The sequence below is a fragment of the Acanthochromis polyacanthus genome, chromosome 3 (genome assembly GCF_021347895.1).
Source record: "Acanthochromis polyacanthus isolate Apoly-LR-REF ecotype Palm Island chromosome 3, KAUST_Apoly_ChrSc, whole genome shotgun sequence".
NCBI classification, from domain to species: domain Eukaryota; kingdom Metazoa; phylum Chordata; class Actinopteri; family Pomacentridae; genus Acanthochromis; species Acanthochromis polyacanthus.
In genome coordinates this window covers 21,418,029-21,440,725 of record NC_067115.1, presented here as the reverse complement: position 1 = coordinate 21,440,725, position 22,697 = coordinate 21,418,029, and the positions used below count along the sequence as shown (strand labels likewise).

Below are 22,697 nucleotides of genomic sequence, written 5' to 3'. Positions count from 1 at the left end.
ACCTATGATGCAAAGGCTGAGATAATGTTACATCTATGACCTGATCTTGCTGATAGAATATCAAGACAAGAGCTTTTCACCACAAGTCTGCAGCTAGATCTTTTCTCATGTGTAAAGATACAAAGCATCAAATGCAGACTAAAAATTTTTTTTCTCCAAAAACCTGTAAAACTGTCACCCCACCTCCTTCCCCCGTATTGCCATTTTAATTTGTCACTGTCAGGGTTTTAGCCTTACTTTTTTTATTGTGTCTATTTATTGATTGCAAGCTTTTTTACTTAACAGACTTTCATTGTATTTTTGTATAAACACAAATAAAGACCTATCCTTGGACTATTCCTTATGCCCACAGAGTGTGCATGTACGTCACATATATGTACCCCTTCCTATGTGTAAAGTGATGCTGTCAAAACGTGCTAATGTGCATGTGGCAAACATGAGATCACATCAAAGCATAAGAGCAGCACAGCAAAACGCTTGGCCTTGTTTTTTTCTCCTTGGCTGTCAGCGCCTTGAGACCGAGCAAACGGAGGCGCAAGGCTACAAGTGTGAGGGCTGTTTGTCTTGACTTGACCTTGGTGTGTGTACGTGTGTGTGAGTGTGTGTGTGTGTAAGTGAGTGCATGTGTGGCGCACCACATCAAAAAACGATGGAGTGGCTCAGTTGTTATGACCTGTGACCCTGGCATGCTCCGAGACAGAGGGAGGGTGGCGGAGGAGGAGAAAAAAGACACGGTCAAGCAATCCCATACAAACACACACACACACGCTCACACATTCACACATACAAGCACATTCACAAGGAAAAGGGCGGGATGAACAGTGTCTAAATGTGCAACAGCTAGACAAACAACTCCAGATAGAGACATAACAATTTGTCTTGTTCACTTTTATGGGGATCTGTGAGCAGAGCCAAGTAAATCATTATATGCACACATGTTAAAGGAATCACGCAAACTTTTCTCCATCTCCTGTGTTTATATGCATCTCATTCTGTTGCAAAGCCCATTTTGCATCCTGATGAGCCTGTTTGAACGTCTGGACTGTGGAATCAGTGGTTCAATAAAGTGCAAATGTTGAAAATGATTCTCATTTGACTTTGGTACGAACGTGGAGGACAAATGGAAGAGTTTCTTTGCCCTTAGATGAGCACTTCATCTCTCTCTCTCTTTTATCATCATTTGTACTTGAAATAAAGTCTTCAAAGGTAATTTCTCCTCTGCATCTTTTCTGCATTTATTTTTAGCCGATGGCGGATATAACCTAAATCCTTGACAAAACATCAAACGCTGGTTTAGCATGTGTGTGCATGGCGTATGAGTCACTGGATCAGTGTGTGTGAGTGTGAACATGTTTGTCCAACCTGCAGTAAATGAGTCATTCACTCTGAGCATAACTGTAGATGCACATGTCTATACGTGTGTGTATTTCCTGTATGTGTGTGTGTGTGTGTGTGTGTGTGTGTGTGTGTGTGTGCGTGTGTGTGTGTCACAGCTGTAATAACTTACAGCTCCCTGCATTTCAGCTATGCTGTCACGGTCCATTATAATGTTCCTTCTAGACACATACACATACAGACTAATGAAAACATTTCGGCTTAACGCTCATTTGAGACCAAGAATATCTCAGTCATGTAATCATGGCTTTAGTGTAGCTGTAGTTAAAATATACTTCAACTTTGTCACTGATCAACATAGTTCTGTACTGCAAGCTACATTTACAAAAAAATTACATCTTTCGCAGGTGTTGACAACATGGATGTTTCTACAAGTGCATGCGTGTGTATGCACAGGGCCTTCTGTGTGGCTGTACTGTATATATATATACTCATGCACATATATGACTACATGTTTGTGTGTCTTTGTGTGTGTATAAAAAGGCCCTTGACAGCCATTGGGGGCGGCGGTGGTGCGGCCGGTGTGTTTGCCTTGGCAGCGATTCAGCATTCCACATTCCTCTGTGATATTCAGTACTGTGACCTCAGGAAACCCGCCCTGCAGAGAAGCTCTCTCTTTCTCTTACGTTCCTTCTCTCTCTGCTGACTTTCTCTCTCTTGCCACCTCTCCAATTCTCTCCATTTCTCGCCCTCCTTCCCTATCTTTCACTCCGCCCTCTTTTTATATCTGAATTTGGGAAATCATCCGTCACCCCCCCCCACTCAGGCCTCAGTTTATTTTCCCTCCTTCTCTCAAAGTTTCCTCTCAACGTTACCATTTTTTCTGACAGAGGTCCCATGAAAAGGCACCTTTCTCAGCGCTCCAAGTCAGTACACACATCTTGTTGCTGTCTTGAAAAATTCACAACACCGTCCTGGTCACTTGACGCATATTTTTCCTTTATTAGGAACTCTTCTGCATCCACAGTACACAGGGCTAGAAGGGCCTTATTACCCTGTATCCAAGGGCTTTTTCCTTTCATCTCTGTTTCTTAAGACATTTATTCCTGCAGCTGGAACATTCTTACATACAAGCTGAAGAGTATACACATGAAAAGAACTTGGAACTGTACGACATTTGATAGGATTCTTTACCCAGACTGGCTGGTTACTGGTTATTGACGAGTCTCCTATCTCTGTTCCTGTAGCAAACTTTCTGTCTATCTTGTTGTGTGTCAACAGACTCCTCCTCTGACTCCTCCCTCTTCTGTATGAGGCCATGCCTTCATGAACAGAGAGACAGTTCACCTGAGATAACCCTACGCCCGGGGCAATGCGGTTCCTCCTCCCTCCTTCCTCCCCCTTTTAGCCTGGGCTGTAAACTACTACTCATACTTAAAACACATGGCCGCCACACCTGCCACCAAGAGGCATAAGGCTATGAGAAAGAGGGAGGCCAACAGAGGAGAAATGTTTAAACCATACCGAGCTAAATACAGTACAAACAGAGTGGTATCAACAGGGTTTGGAGGAACAAAGTCACCGTCACTGCATGACAGAATGATAGCAAAATACATTTTAGGATAGTAAATGACTTGCAGATACACTGACAATACCGCCAATAAAACATGAAAGCAGTTATAAAGTTAAACTTATCTTAAAATCAAGGGCAAATAAAAGCTCAGTGCAATACTGACTTTTTTGTGCGAGAAAAAAATGGGTCAGATCACAAAAACTTAAATCAAAGACAAAAAATAAGCAACTTTTATGAACAGTAACACCATATTCCCTATCTCCAGTGAGATGTCCCCATGTCATTCTGTAGCAATCCACTGTGTGCAGTGCGTGCACTGTGTGGCTGACCCACATACAGTAGAGTGAAGAGGACCAGGGGTGAACTGAGGTAAAGGGTGGAGCAGCCAACTGTGTTATCTCTGTGCCACTCTGACACTTTCCTCTATCTCAAGTGTACCTTTATAATGCCTGACGCTGTAACAACAACCTCTGTAAACTGCTGAAGTCATAAAAACAAACAAAAGACAGAAAGACAAACAGAAAGCAAAAGAGTCAGACACAATTGGATTTACATAAATGCACTACACACTTATATGTGTTTGTGTATAGAGGTATGAAAGACAAGTGCAGCATGCATCATCAATTAAAGCGATCCGACATAAGCGTGGCCATAAGGGCCCACACAGACACTAAGTCGATCAGGAAAAACAAACAGATAAAAGTACATCTGCTGGGTAAGGTCAGCCTTGTTCAGTTAAACATGTTTATGTGCTAGTGTGTGTGGGCTGGGGATTGGTGTTGTGAACATTACATTAAAGTATTTGCAAGTAAATCAATAATTTTCTGGTAAATTCTAAACTTTTTATGACAGCGTTTCAAGAGAAGAATGAAAGGATGTGTATGTCCATACACACGTGGACAAAATTGTTGGTACCCCTCAGTTAAAGAAGGAAAAACCCACAATTCTCACTGAAATCACTTGAAACTCACAAAAGTAACAATAAATAAAAATTTATTGAAAATTAAATAATCAAAATCAGCCATCACTTTTGAATTGTTGATTAACATAATTATTTAAAAAAACAAACTAATGAAATAGGGCTGGACAAAAATGATGGTACCCATAACTTAATATTTTGTTGCACAACCTTTTGAGGCAATCACTGCAATTAAACCATTTCTGTATTTGTCAATGAGCGTTCTGCAGCTGTCAACAGGTATTTTGGCCCACTCCTCATGAGCAAACAGCTCCAGTTGTCTCAGGTTTGATGGCTGTCTTCTCCAAATGGCATGTTTCAGCTCCTTCCACATATGTTCAATGGGATTCAGATCTGGGCTCATAGAAGGCCACTTTAGAATAGTCCAACGCTTTTCTCTCAGCCATTCTTGGGTGTTTTTGGCTGTGTGTTTTGGATCGTTGTCCTGTTGGAAGACCCATGACCTGCGACTGAGACCAAGCTTTCTGACACTAGGCAGCACATTTCTCTCCAGAATGCCTTGATAGTCTTCAGATTTCATCGTACCTTGCACACTTTCAAGACACCCTGTGCCAGATGCAGCAAAGCAGCCCCAAAACATTACTGAGCCTCCTCCATGTTTCACCGTAGGGACAGTGTTCTTTTCTTCGTATGCTTGGTTTTTGAGTCTATGAACATAGAGTTGATGTGCCTTACCAAAAAGCTCCAGTTTGGTCTCATCTGTCCAAAGGACATTCTCCCAGAAGCTTTGTGGCTTGTCAACATGCATTTTTGCAAATTCCAGTCTCGCTTTTTTATGAGTTTTTTTCAGCAGTGGTGTCCTCCTTGGTCGTCTCCCATGAAGTCCACTTTGGCTCAAACAACGACGAATGGTGCGATCTGACACTGATGTACCTTGGCCTTGGAGTTCACCTTTAATTTCTTTGGAGGTTGCTCTGGGCTCTTTGGATACAATTCGAACGATCCATCTCTTCAATTTGTCATCAATTTTCCTCTTGCGGCCACGTCCAGGGAGGTTGGCTACTGTCCCGTGGGTCTTGAACTTCTGAATAATATGAGCCACTGTTGTCACAGGAACTTCAAGCTGTTTAGAGATGGTCTTATAGCCTTTACCTTTAAGATGTTTGTCTATAATTTTTTTTCGGATGTCCTGGGACAATTCTCTCCTTCGCTTTCTGTTGTCCATGTTCAGTGTGGTACACACCTTTTCACCAAACAGCAGGGTGACTACTTGTCTCCCTTTAAATAGGCAGACTGACTGATTATGAGTTTGGAAACACCTGTGATGTCAATTAAATGACACACCTGAGTTAATCATGTCACTCTGGTCAAATAGTTTTCAATCTTTTATAGAGGTACCATCATTTTTGTCCAGGCCTGTTTCATTAGTTTGTTTTTTTAAATAATTATGTTAATCAACAATTCAAAAGTAATGGCTGTTTTTGATTATTTAATTTTCAATAAATTTTTATTTATTGTTACTTTTGTGAGTTTCAAGTGATTTCAGTGAGAATTGTGGGTTTTTCCTTCTTTAACTGAGGGGTACCAACAATTTTGTCCACGTGTGTATGTGTGTTGATATCTGTGTGTGCGCGCATATTTGTATGTGTGTTTGCAGGACTACGAGTGAACGTATGTGTGTGTTTCGGATTAAGAGCTTCACCCCTGGACCTCGAAATTAGATAGGGGATTAGTGGGACACATCCGCCACCTGGCATTTTAAGCCCCGCAATTACAACAACAACTTTTAATCAACAACAGCCACACATGTATCACATACAGTCAGAACTCAGCAACTCATTCATCTTCCTCCTCATACTAGTTTCTCTCAGGCTGTCATTGGGTTGACCCCACCAATAACACCAGACCACATGGAGGGCAGCTGTATGCTAGTTTAAGGCTGATCATGACCCACTGTATTAATAGGGATCAGCCTAGATTGGGAGTTGTTAGCACTGTGCACTAGGCAAGGATTTAACATCCAGAGTGACTTTTCCTTGGCACACAGCTATGAGAAGGGACGTGAAGCAGTTGCTGCTCAGCTAAGAGGTAGCCTCCCATTATCACCTGTGCAAGGCATTTACCATCCAAAACATGGCACTATGCTGGCAGTTATTAATAATGTGATACTCCCATTGATCTCCTGTAAAAATTCTAGTTGCCATGCCAGGGGAGGGGGTCAAAGATCAGGATTCGTTACAAAGTAACACCTCTGGAGCTGGTAGGGATTCAGTGTCTTGTTCAAGGCCACTTAAACAGGCTGGGTGCTTGCCGACCACCAAATCTTTAATCTGACTCACTAAGCCACCCTCCTGTTATTCAAACCCCTAGTGCCAATGCAGCCCAAGGCTGGAAGCAAGCTTTGACAGTAAGTTGGTGACAAACAAACTCAGCTAATCATCGGTTCAAAATCAACAACAAACAAACAAAAAACTAACCCATTATTATGATGTTGGATACAAAGCAAGATAAAGTTAAAAATGTACATTACCAGTCACAAGTTTGGACACACCTTCTCATTCAGTGTTTTTTATTGGATTATTTTATACATTGTATTAATACTGAAGGCATCAAAACTATAAAAGAATACATATGGAATTATGTTGCAAACAAAAAAGTGGTAATCTTCAGTATTAATCTACAATGTAATAAATAATACAAATTTAAAAAATGCATTGAATGAGAAGGTGTGTCCAAACTTTTGACTGGTAGTGAAGGTTAAATACAATGGCTGAAGTGACGTCTAATTGTAGTGATTCCACTCAGCTACAATGGTGTGCAGGAAGTTTGAACTCATTCCTATGACCTCCCTGGCTCCTGTTGTCCTGAGGATACTCTCTCTCTCAAGAAAAGAGGTATTCAGGCTATACAGACATGTTGCCCCAAGGAAATCAGAAGCAGGGAGGGCAACCAAAACTTTGACAATTCTGCTCTACTTCATGGGCAACATGAGTGGAGAGGAAGACACAGCAGGCTAGCAACCAAACTAAACACAAACAACTGCCAGACAGCATGAAAGGAAAAGAAATCATCTTCTTTTTTATGTACACTTTCAGCTGTGTTGAAGAAAAAGAATAGACCACAAAGTGAAATGAAGAACAAGCCTACACACCAGGATCTGTTGCCAATGTGACAATAGCCAAGACTCGGACATGTATATTTTAAGGCAAAATACACTTTCCAAACCTCATTACATATAATGAAAATTCTACAAGATTCTGACTAACTGTGATTTAGATAGCTTTGAAGAAAGAGAAAACAAAGAAAAAAGTACAGATCAAGCCAAAATTTAAAAAAAAACTAATTAAGTGAAAACAAAGGAGGGAACAAAGAGAAAAGGAGAACAGCTCCACAATTTTTCTTTATTAACAAGTGGCATTTCCATCCAAAATCTTTGACAGCAATCTACTATAAATTAGGACCAGATTTCTTTAATTGACCATCATGCTGCTTTCAAAGATGAAGTGGCACCTTGATTTTCCACCACTCTTTAAGAAGGCGATCGCAAAAAACAAGGAGAAACGACTGATAGAAGTAGAGAGGAAAACCAAATGATTAGGCTGAAACAAAAAATGAACAAGATGAAGAGGCAAAGCTACAACAGAGAATTTCAGATGGAGATGGGAACAGAGAGAGACAGTGAGAATAGGAGGGAGGAGGGTAATTGCAGGAAAGGAGACTCATTAGCCCGTCACTATCCTCAATCTAACCCCCCAATTTAAGGTCGGGGGGAACACAGAGGAGACGACGAGAATCAAACAGTGAAAGAGCAATTGAAAAATACTCCATCTCTAGTTTACATAGTCTGAAATGACATACTCTCAAACTTTTCTCCATCTGTTCAACTTTCTACCTTTGGCCTCTTTACACTAGCTGGCAGCGCTGAGCGTGCGCACTGCACCGTCACGGATCACACATCATATCTCCTTACACACCTCGCATGACGAATGCACTGTCTCCCTGCCACAGTCTGAAGTCACTTAAGAGTGAGGATGAAACACCGACTTTGTTCTCGTAAACAGGAAGAAAAAAGCAGAGGCAAATGAGTAGTTAAATATGTAGACATTGAACTATTAGGGAGACGCAACATCTAGTCAAGCACAAAAATGTCCAGAAGTCCCTCTTTCAAACTTACTTTTAATCTGAATGCAAGATCAGGCAACTTTTATACTGGTATTTTCATCAAAAGAAGTGCTACTGTAAGAGTGATTGGCCCATGACCAATTACGGATACTGACTCATAGTTTTAAGAAAGCACAGAGATGAGATATCCATTCCTTCCCTGCAGAGTCAATGTGTTGCCCTTCCCACCCTCTGTGCAGCGCAGATCGGGAATGTGCAGCACAGACAGCAGTGGAGTTTCAGTCAGACTACACAGTCACAGTGAGGCTAGAGAAAGAGTGTTACCTAAACCGCATTTTGTAGTAGGAATTGAAAAAAGTCTGCCACATACTGTCCTCCCATTTCAGTCACTATGTTACGCACAAAATTTAGCTTCTGAACACATGCTAAATTTAGCTTTCAATGGAAAATAAATACATGAGTGGACCATGGCAATCTGTTCTATACCTAAGGATACAATGTCAAGTCTCCATTGGTGCCTTCCTCTGAACAGTTTGGTCCCAGGTTATATGGACTAGAGTGTCAAAAGCCCTCTGATCTTCCTAAATACAGACACTATGTACAGCTTTCTGTAGTGCTCATATTGTTTGTGTACTGCCAATTGCCAGGGCAGAGGAAAGTATATACTATGAAGAAGTCAGCAGGACCCTGCACTGTTCAATGTGCCACAGCAGGATCCCCCAGCTGAAGGAAGCTGAAGTAAGGATGAGCACCACATGGGTCCATAGTGCACCAGCCTATCCACAGACTCCTTCAGTTTCAGCTTTGTGTGTGTGTGTCTGTGGAATGGTGGGTGGATGCACCAGGTGCCAATCCATACAAAGAGATAATGTGCCCAAAGTGTAACAGGATTTCCATCGTATTTGGAGAAAGCGCAAATAAATACAAACAGGCACAAATGTCCTATTTAGCATACAATCTGGATCACACAAACATTATCACATTAAGTATGAGGAGTCTGTGTGTCACCTGCCTGTTTTGTTTGCAATTAAACAGAGTGAAGCAGATGACCATCCATTCACTTTCACACAAAGTCATGCACTCACACATAGGCATATATTCACACACTATGAGAACAAAAACATTCTGCACAACAAAAAAAAAAGAACAAAATAATATACCACTAAGTATTCATTTCATCGCTAGTTCACGTTTTTGGGCCACTGATAGCTTTCAGCATTAGTCATTAAACCATATTGCCTCAACAGATGCACAGGGCTGTACACACATAATAATCATGCATTTCAATATCATACACATGTTGTGGCAATACGCACAGAGCCAAATACGTGCAGCTGAATATTTACACAGTACAGGAAAAAGGCATTGTTTAAAAAACATATACATTCATATATTATACATTGAAAATGAATCTCACTGCTGTCTTTCTCCCTCTCATTCTCTCGTCTCTCCCTCTCTCCTGCTTTCTTTCATGTGGGAGGCAGCACTGGGCACCCAGCCATGCCACATCAATATGCGTACTGGTGAAACGCTTCCCCTGCGTCCCCCGTGTTGCAGTTGCAGAGGCCTAAAGCACTGGAAGCGGCAGCTAATGTCACCGGATATGGCAGGTCATGTTAGCTAGTAGTTAGTTAAAAGAGGTTAGCGAGCTAGCACTCCCACTGCAAGAAGGCCAGAGCCAGGCTGGCCTTGTCGTAGAAACCTGCAGCGGTGACAGCCCGTTGACGCAGACAACGCCAGCCACTGCCACCCTGGAGGCACCTTGGATTGCACCCAGGCAAGGTTCCCTGGGAGCTTGTGTTGCCATGGTGGCAGCCGAATTTGGGTCCAACGTGAGGGGAACAGGCGGTGGACTGGGGAGGGGGACTTTGGGGTGGCAAGACAGAGGACAGAGAGGGGTTGGGGGGGTGGATTTCCTGAGTGCTATGGCAACCCCAAAATCAATGCTGTAGTTCTAAAGGAGTCCAATTAAAAAGCCCAGTGTGCAGAGTAATATATTAATGAAAGGATATTAAAATAACATCATTGATAACCTATAAAAGACAGACAGCTACAAAGTAATTGAGAAGAGACGATGTGTTTTAGATTCTGCTGTTACCTACACAAAAAGCTTTTAAAAGAGTCTCTTACGATGTGAATGACAAGATGAGTGTATTGTGTGCCTTCTACTACTCTGAAGTTGTAATTGAAAAGAATAAAGCTCAGCTGTCACATCAGTCTAGTTACAAAGTGACAGATGCACATCTCATATCTCACTCCACAAGGCCGTCAATTTAAACAAGATTTGCTTTTAAATGATTATAGGCAACTTAAAAGGAGTAAGAATTGTTAACATTCACACTCAAATGAGGCACACTTAAACATAAACTAAATTAAACCTTTGGAAAGATGCCATTCTCTCTCTTGGCTTCTCTGCCCTGCTCTTTCAGGCAAAATTCACTAAGTGGTTGGAGGTGACTTAACCCTGATCTCTGTGTTCATAAATTCATCTCCTCTTAATTAAAAAGTTTTCATGACGGAAATGCACCATAGGACTTTTTAGCACTTACTTTACACCTGGCTCCCTTGGCCGAGAGGCTGAGGAGATGATTTGTAAACAGCTGAACCAGAGTGATGCCCAGCATCTTCACTATGGCCAGTTCACCACAGTGTCCCTGAGACCCCAAGACTCTGCTCCTTCCAAACTCTAGCTGCCCCCCCACCTTCCAAAAAAAAAAAAGAACTGCTGCTTGGCTCACACTACTGTAAATCATGCAAAGTAGAGCATAGTACTTGGTCTGGAAAAAATAACCATGTATAATGAGCAGAGAGACATATGCACTCACACACATGCGCGTCTGTGCGTACATGCACTTAAGCCTTGCCAAAAGGACACCACACCCCACATCGCTTTGTACTATGCACACAAACACACACTGTCATTGGCCTAGCCCACAGTTCTAACCCCCTAACACCATCCTTCCCTGAATCCATGCTCATGATAAAGAACAAACAAAACACACTATCTCTACCCCCACCTTACTCCACTTGCTGAGACTGTGTCCACCTCCCACCTGCTCTGCACTCCCTTTAAGCTCACACAAACAGGAGTGAACACACACACTAACACCATTCCTCTCCAAACTCATCCTGTTATCTAAACAAGCGCCGTCCTCTCGTCAGCGTCAGTGGGTTCCTTTCTCTGTCTCCTCAGAGAAAAGAGAGACTCTCCTGTTCACAGATGAATGGAGTCTTTTGATGAAGCGCCGAGCCTTGTTTACTGCCACTCCATTTATTTACCGGCCTGTTTTTCAAGTCGTCATTGAGGGACACTCTACCAAACACCCCCCACGCACAGGCACCCCCTCCTCACTCCCCAGCCTCACCCACAACCCCCTCCATCTCATCCTCTACTTAACTACACCCCCCATACACTTAACATACATACAAATATATGCACTATCCCCGCTCTCAATCCCATGTTGTTCCCTATCCCGTTTCATCCTGCTTTCTTCTCTCCGTCTAGTGTCCTAGATCTGTGTCCAAACTGATTTGAAGCTTACTCGCTTACACAGACGCATGCCAAATTTGATTCTCTGCATTCTGTTGTGCTTCTCAGCTAGCTCGCTCATTCACCCCCCCACCCCACTTTCTGTCTTCTCTAAACCGCTCTCCTTCTCACGGTGTAACAAACACCGAGCGATACCTTCGTGAAGGTTTTCTCTCAAGGAGGATGAGTGGCCTGCTGAAAACACACACACAGTCTGATGATGTTAAATGTTCTAACCGGGAAAAAAAAAGAAAAAGAAAAACAACCAGAAAAATAAATGAAACGGTCTGACAATTTCATAAAGTGAAGGAAATAAATATTCTGAAAAGAGAAACTAAACTGCATTAAGGCCTCACTTGCCAAATAACAGTGCTTTATTTCCAAAAATTAAAACATGCTGATTACTCAATTATAAAATAGTAAAATATGATTTTAAAAAAAGAGAGAGAATACCTGTATTTGGAAAGATATATTGACCAAATGACTGGTGGGAAAAATCTTTAGCAAAAAAACAAAAAGCTAAAAAAAAAAAAAACAGAACAAAAAAACCCCACCACGTTAAAGTCAAAGTATACAGCCCAATGATAATCTGCTTTCACAAAAAAAGGCAAAAGAAATAAAGAGGACAATGGCCCCATTGAGCGCTAAAATGTTTGTGCTTAAAAGTTATTATACATTTTTCTGTAGCTGCAAATAGGAGTCCAGGGTGCTAATGAGGCTAGGGGAGGGCATTCATTTGAACCCTAAAGAGAAATAAAAGAAAAGGGGAACAAGTAAGAGAAAGAAGAGAAAAGAGAAGAAAGAGAGGATCAGAAGGAGGAGGTTGGCAGGGACTGTGTATGAAAATTTGGCGTCTTCCATACAGAGAGATAGCATCGTGCCAAAAACGGCCGCCGACACAACTCCTCTCACTTTCAACATCAGACTCTTTTGCTGTGCTAAACACGCCCACATAATAATTTCATTATCCGTCAACCCACATGTAAAAAAAAAAAGAATAAATAAAATAAAAATGAAATGGGTTATTTTTATTTATTTTTTCTAACGCCGTACCGGCCCAACTTCTTTTTTCAACTATGCAAAACCAAAGCCACTCCTTGTGGGAAAAACAACGTATCGGAAAAATGGGATTAAAAACTCAAATAAAAGTGCGTCGGATTTAAAACATGGTATTGTGATACTTATTCTAGCATGACTATGGCTGTGTGGTACTGAATAGCACCATTAGCCAGACTCTGCAGCCTTTGCCAGGGCCTCGCTGTGAGTGCAGCCCGGTGAATAAGCCGTGTTCCCTGGCTCTCGCTCCTTTCTGGCTGGCCTGCCTGAGAGTGAGCATTGGCCACTGCACTCTTTCTCCTGCTTCTTCTCCTCCTCTTCCTCCTCCTCTCTGTCTCTCTGAGGTCGGGAAACCCTCCTGAGTGGGTATATGGTTTTTGGGGACAGACACATTTCATGGTTGGCGCCGCTACAAAAGCCTGAAAAGAGACCCGGCACTGGGAAGACACAGTATTAATACAGACAATACCTCCCCCTCGCTGCTTCTGACTCTCTCTTTTCTCAATAACCTCTTTCTTTTCATTTCTTCTTCTCCTTTCTCTCCCCTTCTTTCTTGCACTCTCTAGGATTTTTTTTCCCAAATAAAAACGTTAAAAAGCCTACTCAGCTCAAGTAAAGAATGCAGTTTTTTTTATCACTGCGTGGCTCAGCCTACACCCATTTTTATTTGACAATCGTTAATGTGTTTTAATGTGCAATTAAATTGCAACAGTAGGTATTAGACTAGACTCAGCAGCGTGTGAAAACGCCCATCTCGACTTTAGACCAAAATACAAAACAAAAAAACTGCTGAGCATTAATATAAATACAATTCCTTACAGCTAAATGTTATCACATTAATACTACACACATCAATATTTTTAACAAAAAAAATTAAGATAAATGTACTTGGATTTCCATAATACACAATATTTTAAACAGATTCTTTAAGTGAGCCCACATATAAATTACAAAGATATTTGCTTACTCTCTCACTCTGAGATAATTTCCATTTTCAGAGAATATAAATACTTCACAAAACACGGAAATTCAAAAATGATATATCGTAATAAAGATATGCAGCATTAGTAATGAAGAAAACAAGTGCAATAATTATTTTGACCAGAGGTAAAATTGGTCTTTTATCATGAAAAACCACTGCATACAAAGCTACTAAAGTCTGCCTTCTTTTCTACCTGTGTTGCCTTTACGACGTAGAGCTTCAACACAAAAAAATATGACAGCTGAGTTCATCCAAATAGAAAAAGGGGATCTGAGAGAAAGCAGTGAAAAAGCCAAAGAGCACAAACTGCCTTATTTGTCTGTTCCACCACAGTGATGGCCTCCCAATTTCACTGGAATAATCAGTTTACCGCATATCTCCCAATGCTGAAACTCTTCGCACAAAAGGAAACAGATGCGGGCAGAACAGAAACGTTCACGGGCTTTTCTCTCTCCCGAGTCAGGCACAGCCAAAGAAACGGAGGCTTATGATCGTTATGTAAAAAGCAAAAAAAAAGCAGGGAGCTATTTCTCGGACAAAGGCATCGTATCAAGGAGCATGCCAGCTTTCACTGGTCAATTTAATGGGAGACCAAACATAACAACATTGTCTTTGACTCGCTTTTCTCATGTTTTTTTTTATTTTCCCTCGAGTCTGCTTGTGTCATCATGGTCTCACGAGATAAATGCAGACCCTGCGGTTTTGGATCAATCTACGTACGTCTGTGACACCCCAATGTTAGCCTTGCGTCTGTGTATGTGTGCATGTTTTGGAGCGAATGAGCAGACAACAGGGCTTTGGCTAGCCCGACACCAATAGCTATCCAAATACACAGACTTTTTTCTGAAGCCAAGAATAGTGTGAGAAGACTGCCTCTCACTCGGTCTCTCTAATGTGACGGGGCTCTCCCTCTATCTTAACCCCTTAGATTTGATATGTAGCCACCTCTACGTGTCCCTGATACCAGCCAGAAAGACAGAGATGCGCAAAAGACCCGGCTAAATGAGAGCCATCAGTAAACATTTGCTGATGCCAAAGCTGCTCTGCATGTGGAGAGCTTTTCTTAGACGACGTGGGCCCTGTTCCCACCAAACACAATACAAAAGCCTCAGACCTGACCCACTCACCGAGTGTCAAGATTTCATTTAATCAAAACTTCACTGCTGAGGGTCATCCTAAGCTGTGCTCGCACACACAGACACAAACAAAAACACTTGCACACCAGGACAGTCCATTCAATCCTTGTGATGTCATGGGAGCCGGAGAAGAGATCCAGGAAGTAATTAACAACAGATTATTTTCACAGGAAAAGAAATACAAAATTGAGCCATGGAGAAGCGGGAACCTGTGGAATCCATCAGAGTATCCCGTTAACTTTTAACACAACGTGAGCCCTGCTTCGAGTCAGTAGTCCTGAGCGTCAGGACTTTCTTTGTTTCTCTTCCTTTCCTATTACTACATTTCTCTCCACTTTCTCCCACATTTACTTTCCTTTTTTCATCCCCACAAATCCAGAGTTTTCCTCAGTGATGAACGCAAGTGGTGTTTTATTTGTGAATCCTTGCTGTGGTCAGTGAGTTGGCCAGGGGGCCGGCCACAGCACTAGGGGTTCTCTGGGCTTTCTCACAGCGCTGTCCAAGGCATGACTACTGCTATAGTGAGAGGGAGGCGGGATCTGGCACCGTACAGCGTGGAGTGTGGAGCGGTCATGGCAGAAATGGCACGGCGAGCACATTTCACACCTCCCTCGGAGTGACTGCAAATTTCCTGTACTGCACTTTTGATTGGAAACACATTTGAAACATCTTTTCATGATCACACTTACGCCGTACAAAAGAAAAGAAAAAAATAAAAAGCAGTAAGAATGAGGTCCAAACTATGAGTAAGTGCACTGAGCTAACTTTGGACCTGACAAATGCTTTCTTTTTTATCTTCTATTTTTCCAACCTTGAATAAATCAGAAATGTGCTGAGTTTAATCTAAAACAGCACAAAGATTATAAATCAAAAAGTCCTCTGAACACTATGAGAAGCAGTTAAATAACTTCTTCTCAGATGGTGTACAAGTAGAGCCACCGATGCAGTAGTCAGACAAACAGAAGAGCAAAATATGTCTAAACTTGTATTGTGAAGTTCCTCTATCCAACACACTCCATTCATGGTTTATCAAACGGATCCTGCCAGTTTGTGGCGCTCTGGCAGACCCTTAGCACTTCCGGGCCAAGAGATCACTATCTCCATTATAATATACCAGTTGCTCACTCTTAATAAAACACTAAAAATACACTACACACTGCAGGGCATCACAGCCACTCCTCGCCTCTACTCTATTCTCTGCCAGCATTTCAGTTGCAATGTTCAAAGACATGTTGCTCCATCTGTTTTGTTTTCTTTTTTTTGCTATTTATCTGAGGTTCCTAAAAAACAGGGGGAGAAGGTTGTGTATTGTGGCAACGTGGTTTGTTCTGTTACGGCTGCGGTGTGTTACGCTCTGTAACAGAGAGGATCTCAAAGGCTGGCTGGCTGCAGAACAGTCTGAGAAAGCCTGACGGCAAGCCCAGAGATTTCCCGTGGCAGCTTTTGCCACTCTGTCATAAACAAAACACAAGACGTCTTTCTCTTCTTCCCACACCAACGGGGCTCGGGTGCTGCCAAACAGAACAATCACTATTGTAGCCTCTTCTCCTTTCCAATGTGCTTTCTCTCCTTCTCTCTCTCTCTCTCTGTCTCCTACAATATAAACAAAAGAGATCAGCAGAGGCTTTACCTCTGTGAGAGCAACAATGAGGGCGATGTTTAAGGAGACAAAACAAAAGTGTGCACGGGATCAAAGAGGAGTGAGGAAGACAGAGATGCTAAAGACCGACAAAATACAAACCAAACAAAAACAAACAATGAGCACATCTTGTCATTCACTCTGCCACTGAGGCACAAAAACCCACAACCACACATCACTGTCAGAGACAAGTGCGACAGATAAACGCAGGCCGTCGTGCCCGTTACTCACAAATATGTAAGGTAAAAGTCATAGAGAGCCAAGTGTCGTAACAGTGGCGACCTTATGGAACGCTCGCAGAGATTGGTTTGCCCTTTGTCTCTCTCTCTGTCTCTTTCTCTCTTTGTCTGTAGACCCAAACCGTCCCTGCACCCGGGACTTAAACTGTGCATTGGCTCTTTGGAAGAAGATAAAAGTACCGAGGCACACTGTGTTAACCAGATAAGATAAGAGAAGCACACAGTAAGTCAACGTTATGAATGGGTGGCGTACTAGGCAGTCCCTCCAAGCAACCATGTGTTTTACTGTACTGCTGTAAACTCAAGTACTGTAGCGACGACTGCACTACAACAAACAGTCCAGAAAAGTGGACAGCTGACCATGCCACAGGAGGGAGAGGAAATCTGTCACGATACATTTACAGTTTGTTCATGTGCACGCATCAGAGCGCATACACCAACGAAAAATACAGCATTTCCTAATTTATTACAATGCAGTCTAACTTCAAAAATCATGCTGTGTGGTTATCATTACTCACATGTCATTTGAAAACCAATAAAGTCTTAAATCATACGTAGAAGTATGTAGTACAATACCACCAATTAAATACTAACCACTGTTTCATGGACTGCTTTCTCAGCAAGTTTAGAAAACGTGGTAGGTTTAAACAAACTTTCCTAAATTGCTTTAATTATATCAATAAAAATTACATTTACTACCATCATAATTTCCTTTTCAAACCTAAACATGCAATTGTACAGCAAAAAATTAGTACTAAGTGCATTATTTAATTTACAAACAAGGCTTTTTCCTGAACCCGTATCCTGAGCAGATATTTACACAAATATAATCTTATCATTTAAAGGCATAATTTACGGGAAGAAATACGTTTTGAAACGTGTGAAATGTTTAACATTACTGAGTCTAAAAACACAACTCACTGGCCCAGAACCCACAATATACCATAGAAATAATATTCCAATTACAAATCTGTGAAAAAATAAAATAAACTGTATTTGGCAAATAATTTATCAGAGAGAGTTACCACTAAAACATTGAGACTGACTGCCTGCTACCTATGGTTTATTCCCACCAGAGACAGACCAACAAAGTGAAGCTGGAGCTGCTGCCAGGGTTTGGCTCAGGCTGCGTGAGGTGTTTGGCCTGGACCGAGATTTTGTGTGTGTATGTGTCACAGAGAGAGACAGAGACTGAAGGCCGGCTGTGATAGCATTTGGCTACACTCATATTAGCGCCTAACGTAAGAGTTGTGCCTAAGCAGTGAGTGAGGGAGTGTGTTTGGGCAGCGACTGGGCTGTGCTCTATATGCAGTATATGTGCTGGTTGAGTCATTGTTTGAAATTTCCAGAAAATTCCAGCTGAGATAATATTAGGTCATGAGCGTGTGTTTGTATGTGTAGCCAGCAAATGGTGAAGTAGTGTGTATTTGGAGGATTTGGCTGCGAAATGTATTTCATGCGTGTGTGTGGCTGCTGTGTTTTTTTTTGCAATGTGGGGAAAAACTACAACACAGCCAGTGTTTTGGCCGCGTGTGCAGAGTACGCGCACTGGAGGCTAGAGTGATGTTTGGCCGGGTGTGAGTGTGTGTATCCATGATGGTGGCTGAGATACAACAATGTTTGGCTGTATCAAACTGTATCTGTGATAGTCCTTGGCCGAAGGTGCGTGCTGTGTGGGTGTGTGTACGCAATCGTGACTAAAACCGTGTTTGGCTCTACGTGTGAAAGTGCGCTACAAAGATGACAGAGTTGTTTTTCTTTTTTCTGTTTTTTTTTATATATTTTATTTTAAACCGAATGTGTGTATCTTTATTTAGCTGTGTTTGCATGTGTGTGTGTATGGGTGTGAAGGTGGCTGCAATAGTACTGGCTGTCTTTGAGCATTGGCGTTTTGTGTGTGAGCGTGTGTTTGGCAGCCAGGTCCAACGTGGTGCTAGCATTCAGGCAGACGGTGAAGGCGGCAGCAGCCTGCGGCCTGAGAGCAGGAGACTCGCGGCTCTGTTCTCTTTCTCTCTCACACACACATAAACACACAACCTGGGCTGTGGCCAAATGACGATCTCTGGCTACAACGGCCTTATCATGGCGCATACACTCCGACACACTGAGTGCAATATTATAAACAGTGACTCTCCTTTGTGCAACATTCATTGCACGAAAACACAGAATTTGACAGCGGTGATCATCTCATAAAAAAATTAGAAAAAAAAACACACTCACCCTCATACACACACACACACACACACACACACACACAGGCATGCCAATTCCTTCCTAAAACACAAAATACATGCTCACATGAAGCCGCAATTGCCTCGCTCAGAAAAATGAACACACACTTGCCAGAGCACGCTGGACGAATGCCCTTGACACACACTCACAAATTGTTTTTTATTACTGTTGATACTATGTTGTCATGTAAACAAAAACCAAAAAACAGATGAAGAGAAGTGAATATGACAAAAACTATTTGCTGTTGTCTAACGCAAAAAAAAGCAGGGAGGACTATAATTTTGCCTCTCTTGGAGATAAACGTTTGATTTATTTATTTGACAGAATATTAAACCTGTCTATACACACAATTTTCTAGAAAGCTTTTAGAGACACCTTACTCACTCTCTGTGATATGAAATATTTTGGAGTGTTTGTAATCTTACTACCCAAAACTTTATCTTCATGTATTTTGATTTCTGTCAGTTTCTCTCTCTTTAATTATGTGTCACATAAGCGAGTGTTTCTGTGTACCCATGAGCCTGTGTATGTGTGCATGCATGTGATTACACAAACGTTAGCGTACACCTAAACACACATCATCGTGGGCCTGTCTGTCAGGTGTTTATGTGCTGGCATCCCTCTCTATTAATGTCTAGTGTCCAGTGGGCCACATACCTGGCGTGTGGACGAAGTAGGCCAGGTAGAGGTCCAGCTCCTTGACGGACACTCCAATGTGGTGTGGCTGGACGCACAGGCCAGGGTTGGTGCACTGTGGAGACTTGACCAGCCGCTCTCCGTCCGTGCTCTCCAGGGGGCTGCCCTTGAACAGGATGACCATCACCAGGTCCAGCCGCCACACCTTGTCGGCCTGGCGCAGGCAGTCGATGCGACGGATCTTGCCCTTCTGGTCGGGGTTGGACAGCACGCAGCAGGGGGGCTTTTTCCCCGTGATGGTGAGCACAAAGTCCTCACGGAACTCAGGCCGGATGTCCTTGCGGAGCTTGGCCAGCAGGCGCGAGGCCCACTTCTGCTTGATCTCTGGCTTCTCCCCCAGCAGCTCATCCTTCACCGCGCGCTCTTCCTCCTTGGACATGCGCTTCTCGTGCTTCTTGAAGTACTTGCGCTTGCGGGCCTGCAGGTTGAACCAGGTGTAGGCGAAGGCGCGGACATGGGGCAGAAGGGCCTCGATGAAGGGGTGGAATTCATCCTGGATGAGGGAGGAGGACGGGGGGAGGGTGGAGGAGGAGAGGGAGGAGGGGGGGAAGCAGGAGGAGGCAGTGGAGAGAGAGGGGGAGAACGGGGGAGAGAAGGATGGGGAGAGAGGGAGCGGGGGTGAGGAGGGGAAGAGAGAGGAGAGGCAGTTAGCACCGGCGCGCAGCATGGAGGAGCGGCGCCTGCTCCGAGTGAGCGGAGGGAGAGAATGAGCGAGAGGCGCCGAGAGAGAGAGACAGAGAGAGAGAGAGAGAGAGAAAGAGAGAAAGAGAGAGAGAAAGAGAGAGAGAGAAGAGAGAGAGAGAGAAAGAGAGAGAGAGAGAGAGAGAGAGAGAGAGCGAGACTGGAAAAGATGCTTTACACTCTCGAACATTGACACATCACATCGAAGGACACACTTTACAAATCACTGAACACTCAAAGACTGAGGTAAGAGGTGGAAAAATGAAAATTAATTAAATGAACAACTATAAGGGTTCTTAATGTAATGTCACCATAAAATTTGTGTCTGCCTAAAAACAAAAAAAAATATGTTGCTGATGAATAAAAATATTCCTCGACTTGCATCTCCCAGTGACAAAACAAAAACATTATAAATCCAAGTAAACAAAATAGAAGAGGAGAAAGAAGTAAAAACGTGGCATTTATAAAATATAGCATGCAAACTAACTGCATACACTTTTTAATGCATACGACACTGAAATAATCTGAGGGAATTCACATTCCTAATTACTAAAATGACAGCAGTCACATTTAAGAGCCACGACATGAAATATTTGATCATAAATAAAATAGCAGCATCTGCACTCAAAATCACTTCTTAAAAATATATGCAAATAAAAAAAGAATTACACGGTAGTTACCATTTTGCTCTCTCATCATAAATTCACCCCGTCGATTGCAAAGAAACTTAAAATGCAAAACCAGCACAGTGACTGGACTGTTGAGTCAAAACGCGCTGAAGTAATGCTGCGTATATTAGAAAACAAAGGACTGAGGAAAAAAAAAGAAATTAAGCAAAAAGAGAAGCTGAGAAACTGTCCAATAAAAGCAGCAGGGGGGAAAAAAAGCTGAGAAAGAGGACACAGGCCAAGGGGGGCGCAGTGTAATACCAGCACAAGAACACAGGAGGTACTGTAGCCGGAGCTGCAGAAGAGGTGCTGTTCAGGAGCACAACAGAAGGAGAGTGCAGAGAAGTTTAGCAGGCTCCCTGTTTGAAAGATTAAAAAAAAAAACAGAGCTGGATGTGCACAAATGAAATAAAACAGACACTTCAGGAAAAAATGATAAAATTGTCAAAAAAAACCTAAAACAAGCCTCTTTGTTTGTTTGCAAAAATATGCAGAAAAAAATATCTCGATGGAAAAAAAACAACAAAAAAATGGTTGGCAAAGCGGCGTGTGCTATTGGTTCAATTCTGATCTGCATAAGACTCACGGAGAGGGAGAGAGAGAGCTGGACAAGGGGGGTGCGGACGGAGGAGAAGAAGAAGAAGAAGAAGAAGGAAAAAAACAAAAAAAAACAAGAGGACCGAATCAATGTTGGAAGACTGTGCACGACCGCTGGCAAACCCGAGTGCAGCTTCTTTTTTCCCCCTCTTTCTCTCCAACTCTGTCTCTCTCTTTCTCTCTTCCTCTCCACTTTCCGTCTCTAACCATTGACTGAGTCTGTGCCAACACGCAGAGGGCCCACCTATTTGGCATCGAGTCTCAAACAGCCCAGCCAATACGCACGCTCCCAGCGCTGAAAGGGAGGGGAGAGAGAGAGAGCGATGGCAGAGGGAGAAGCAAAGAGGTGGGGGAGTGGATGGTTGGTGGCTGGTAGTGGAGAGAGGGGGGAGTGGATTGTGTGTGGTGCAGGCAGAAGGCACGTCATTAGCCAAATAGACAAGTTCCAATCTAGTGCAAAGGCAAAGTCCAGAGGATATTAATTTTACATGCATCCAGACAGCACCCGCCTTCTAAAGCCTCCCCCTCCCTCGCCGCCTTCGTCACCAACATGGTCACAGCCATCCCAACAAACCAGCTTGCTCTCCAACTGCATCCCCCCTCCACCACCACAAACCCCCCAAATCTCCCTCCAGAAACACCCCTCTCTCCCTCTCTCTCTCTCTGTGCTCGCGTTACACCACCTTGGCATGGGATGGCAGGAGAAAACACAGACCCAAAATCCCACTAGACCCTGAGACCAGCAGCTGCTCCTGGATTTACCACACAAACAAAGAGAGGAGGGGGAAGAAAAAGTCGCCCCCCAACAACCCACTCCCCCCAAACAAAAAATACCATCCAAAAACATGCTCTCCTGTTTCAAAATGCACTCTTACGTCCAAACTGGCCCCTTCTCCTCCTCTCTCTCCGTTTTTTTTTTTTTTTGTTACTCTACTTTAATAGCCCCAACAGCACAAACACAGAAACACATTAAAAGTTTCTGTTACCCAATTAGAGAGCAATCCTATTTGTGGGAGAGAGAGAGGGAGAGAGAGAGAGAGAGAGGGGATTCGGCGGACAATGGCAGCTGATAATGCTGTGGTGGACGGCTTCATGTAAGTAGCCTGTACATGTTAAGCTTTTCACGGAAGGCAAGCGGATATTGAAACGGTCTAAAACAGGCTATACCGCTTCCTGTAATTCTCAAAGCTTAGCCTAATGCTTTCAGAATCACATATGTTGGTCTGGAATAGTGAAAAGCATAATAGTTTCCTACTGCTGACGCTAAATTGCCCATATTTTCATCATGTTGCA

General features: G+C 42.8%; 1 protein-coding gene across 12 annotated transcripts in view; it reads right to left on the bottom strand.

Annotated features, from left to right (window-relative positions):
- Positions 1 to 22,697, bottom strand: part of LOC110948863 (nuclear factor 1 X-type-like) — a 121,140-nt gene that overhangs the window by 66,873 nt on the left and 31,570 nt on the right. For 10 of the 12 annotated variants that reach the window (XM_022190598.2, XM_022190605.2, XM_022190606.2 and 7 more), the window contains one exon: positions 19,420 to 19,951. In XM_022190598.2, coding sequence (XP_022046290.1) covers positions 19,420 to 19,951 — 532 coding nt within the window. Of the gene's footprint in view, positions 1 to 19,419; positions 20,150 to 20,819; positions 21,386 to 22,697 lie in introns of those variants that run through there. The other 2 variants (XM_022190602.2, XM_051945800.1) reach the window with 2 other exon arrangements.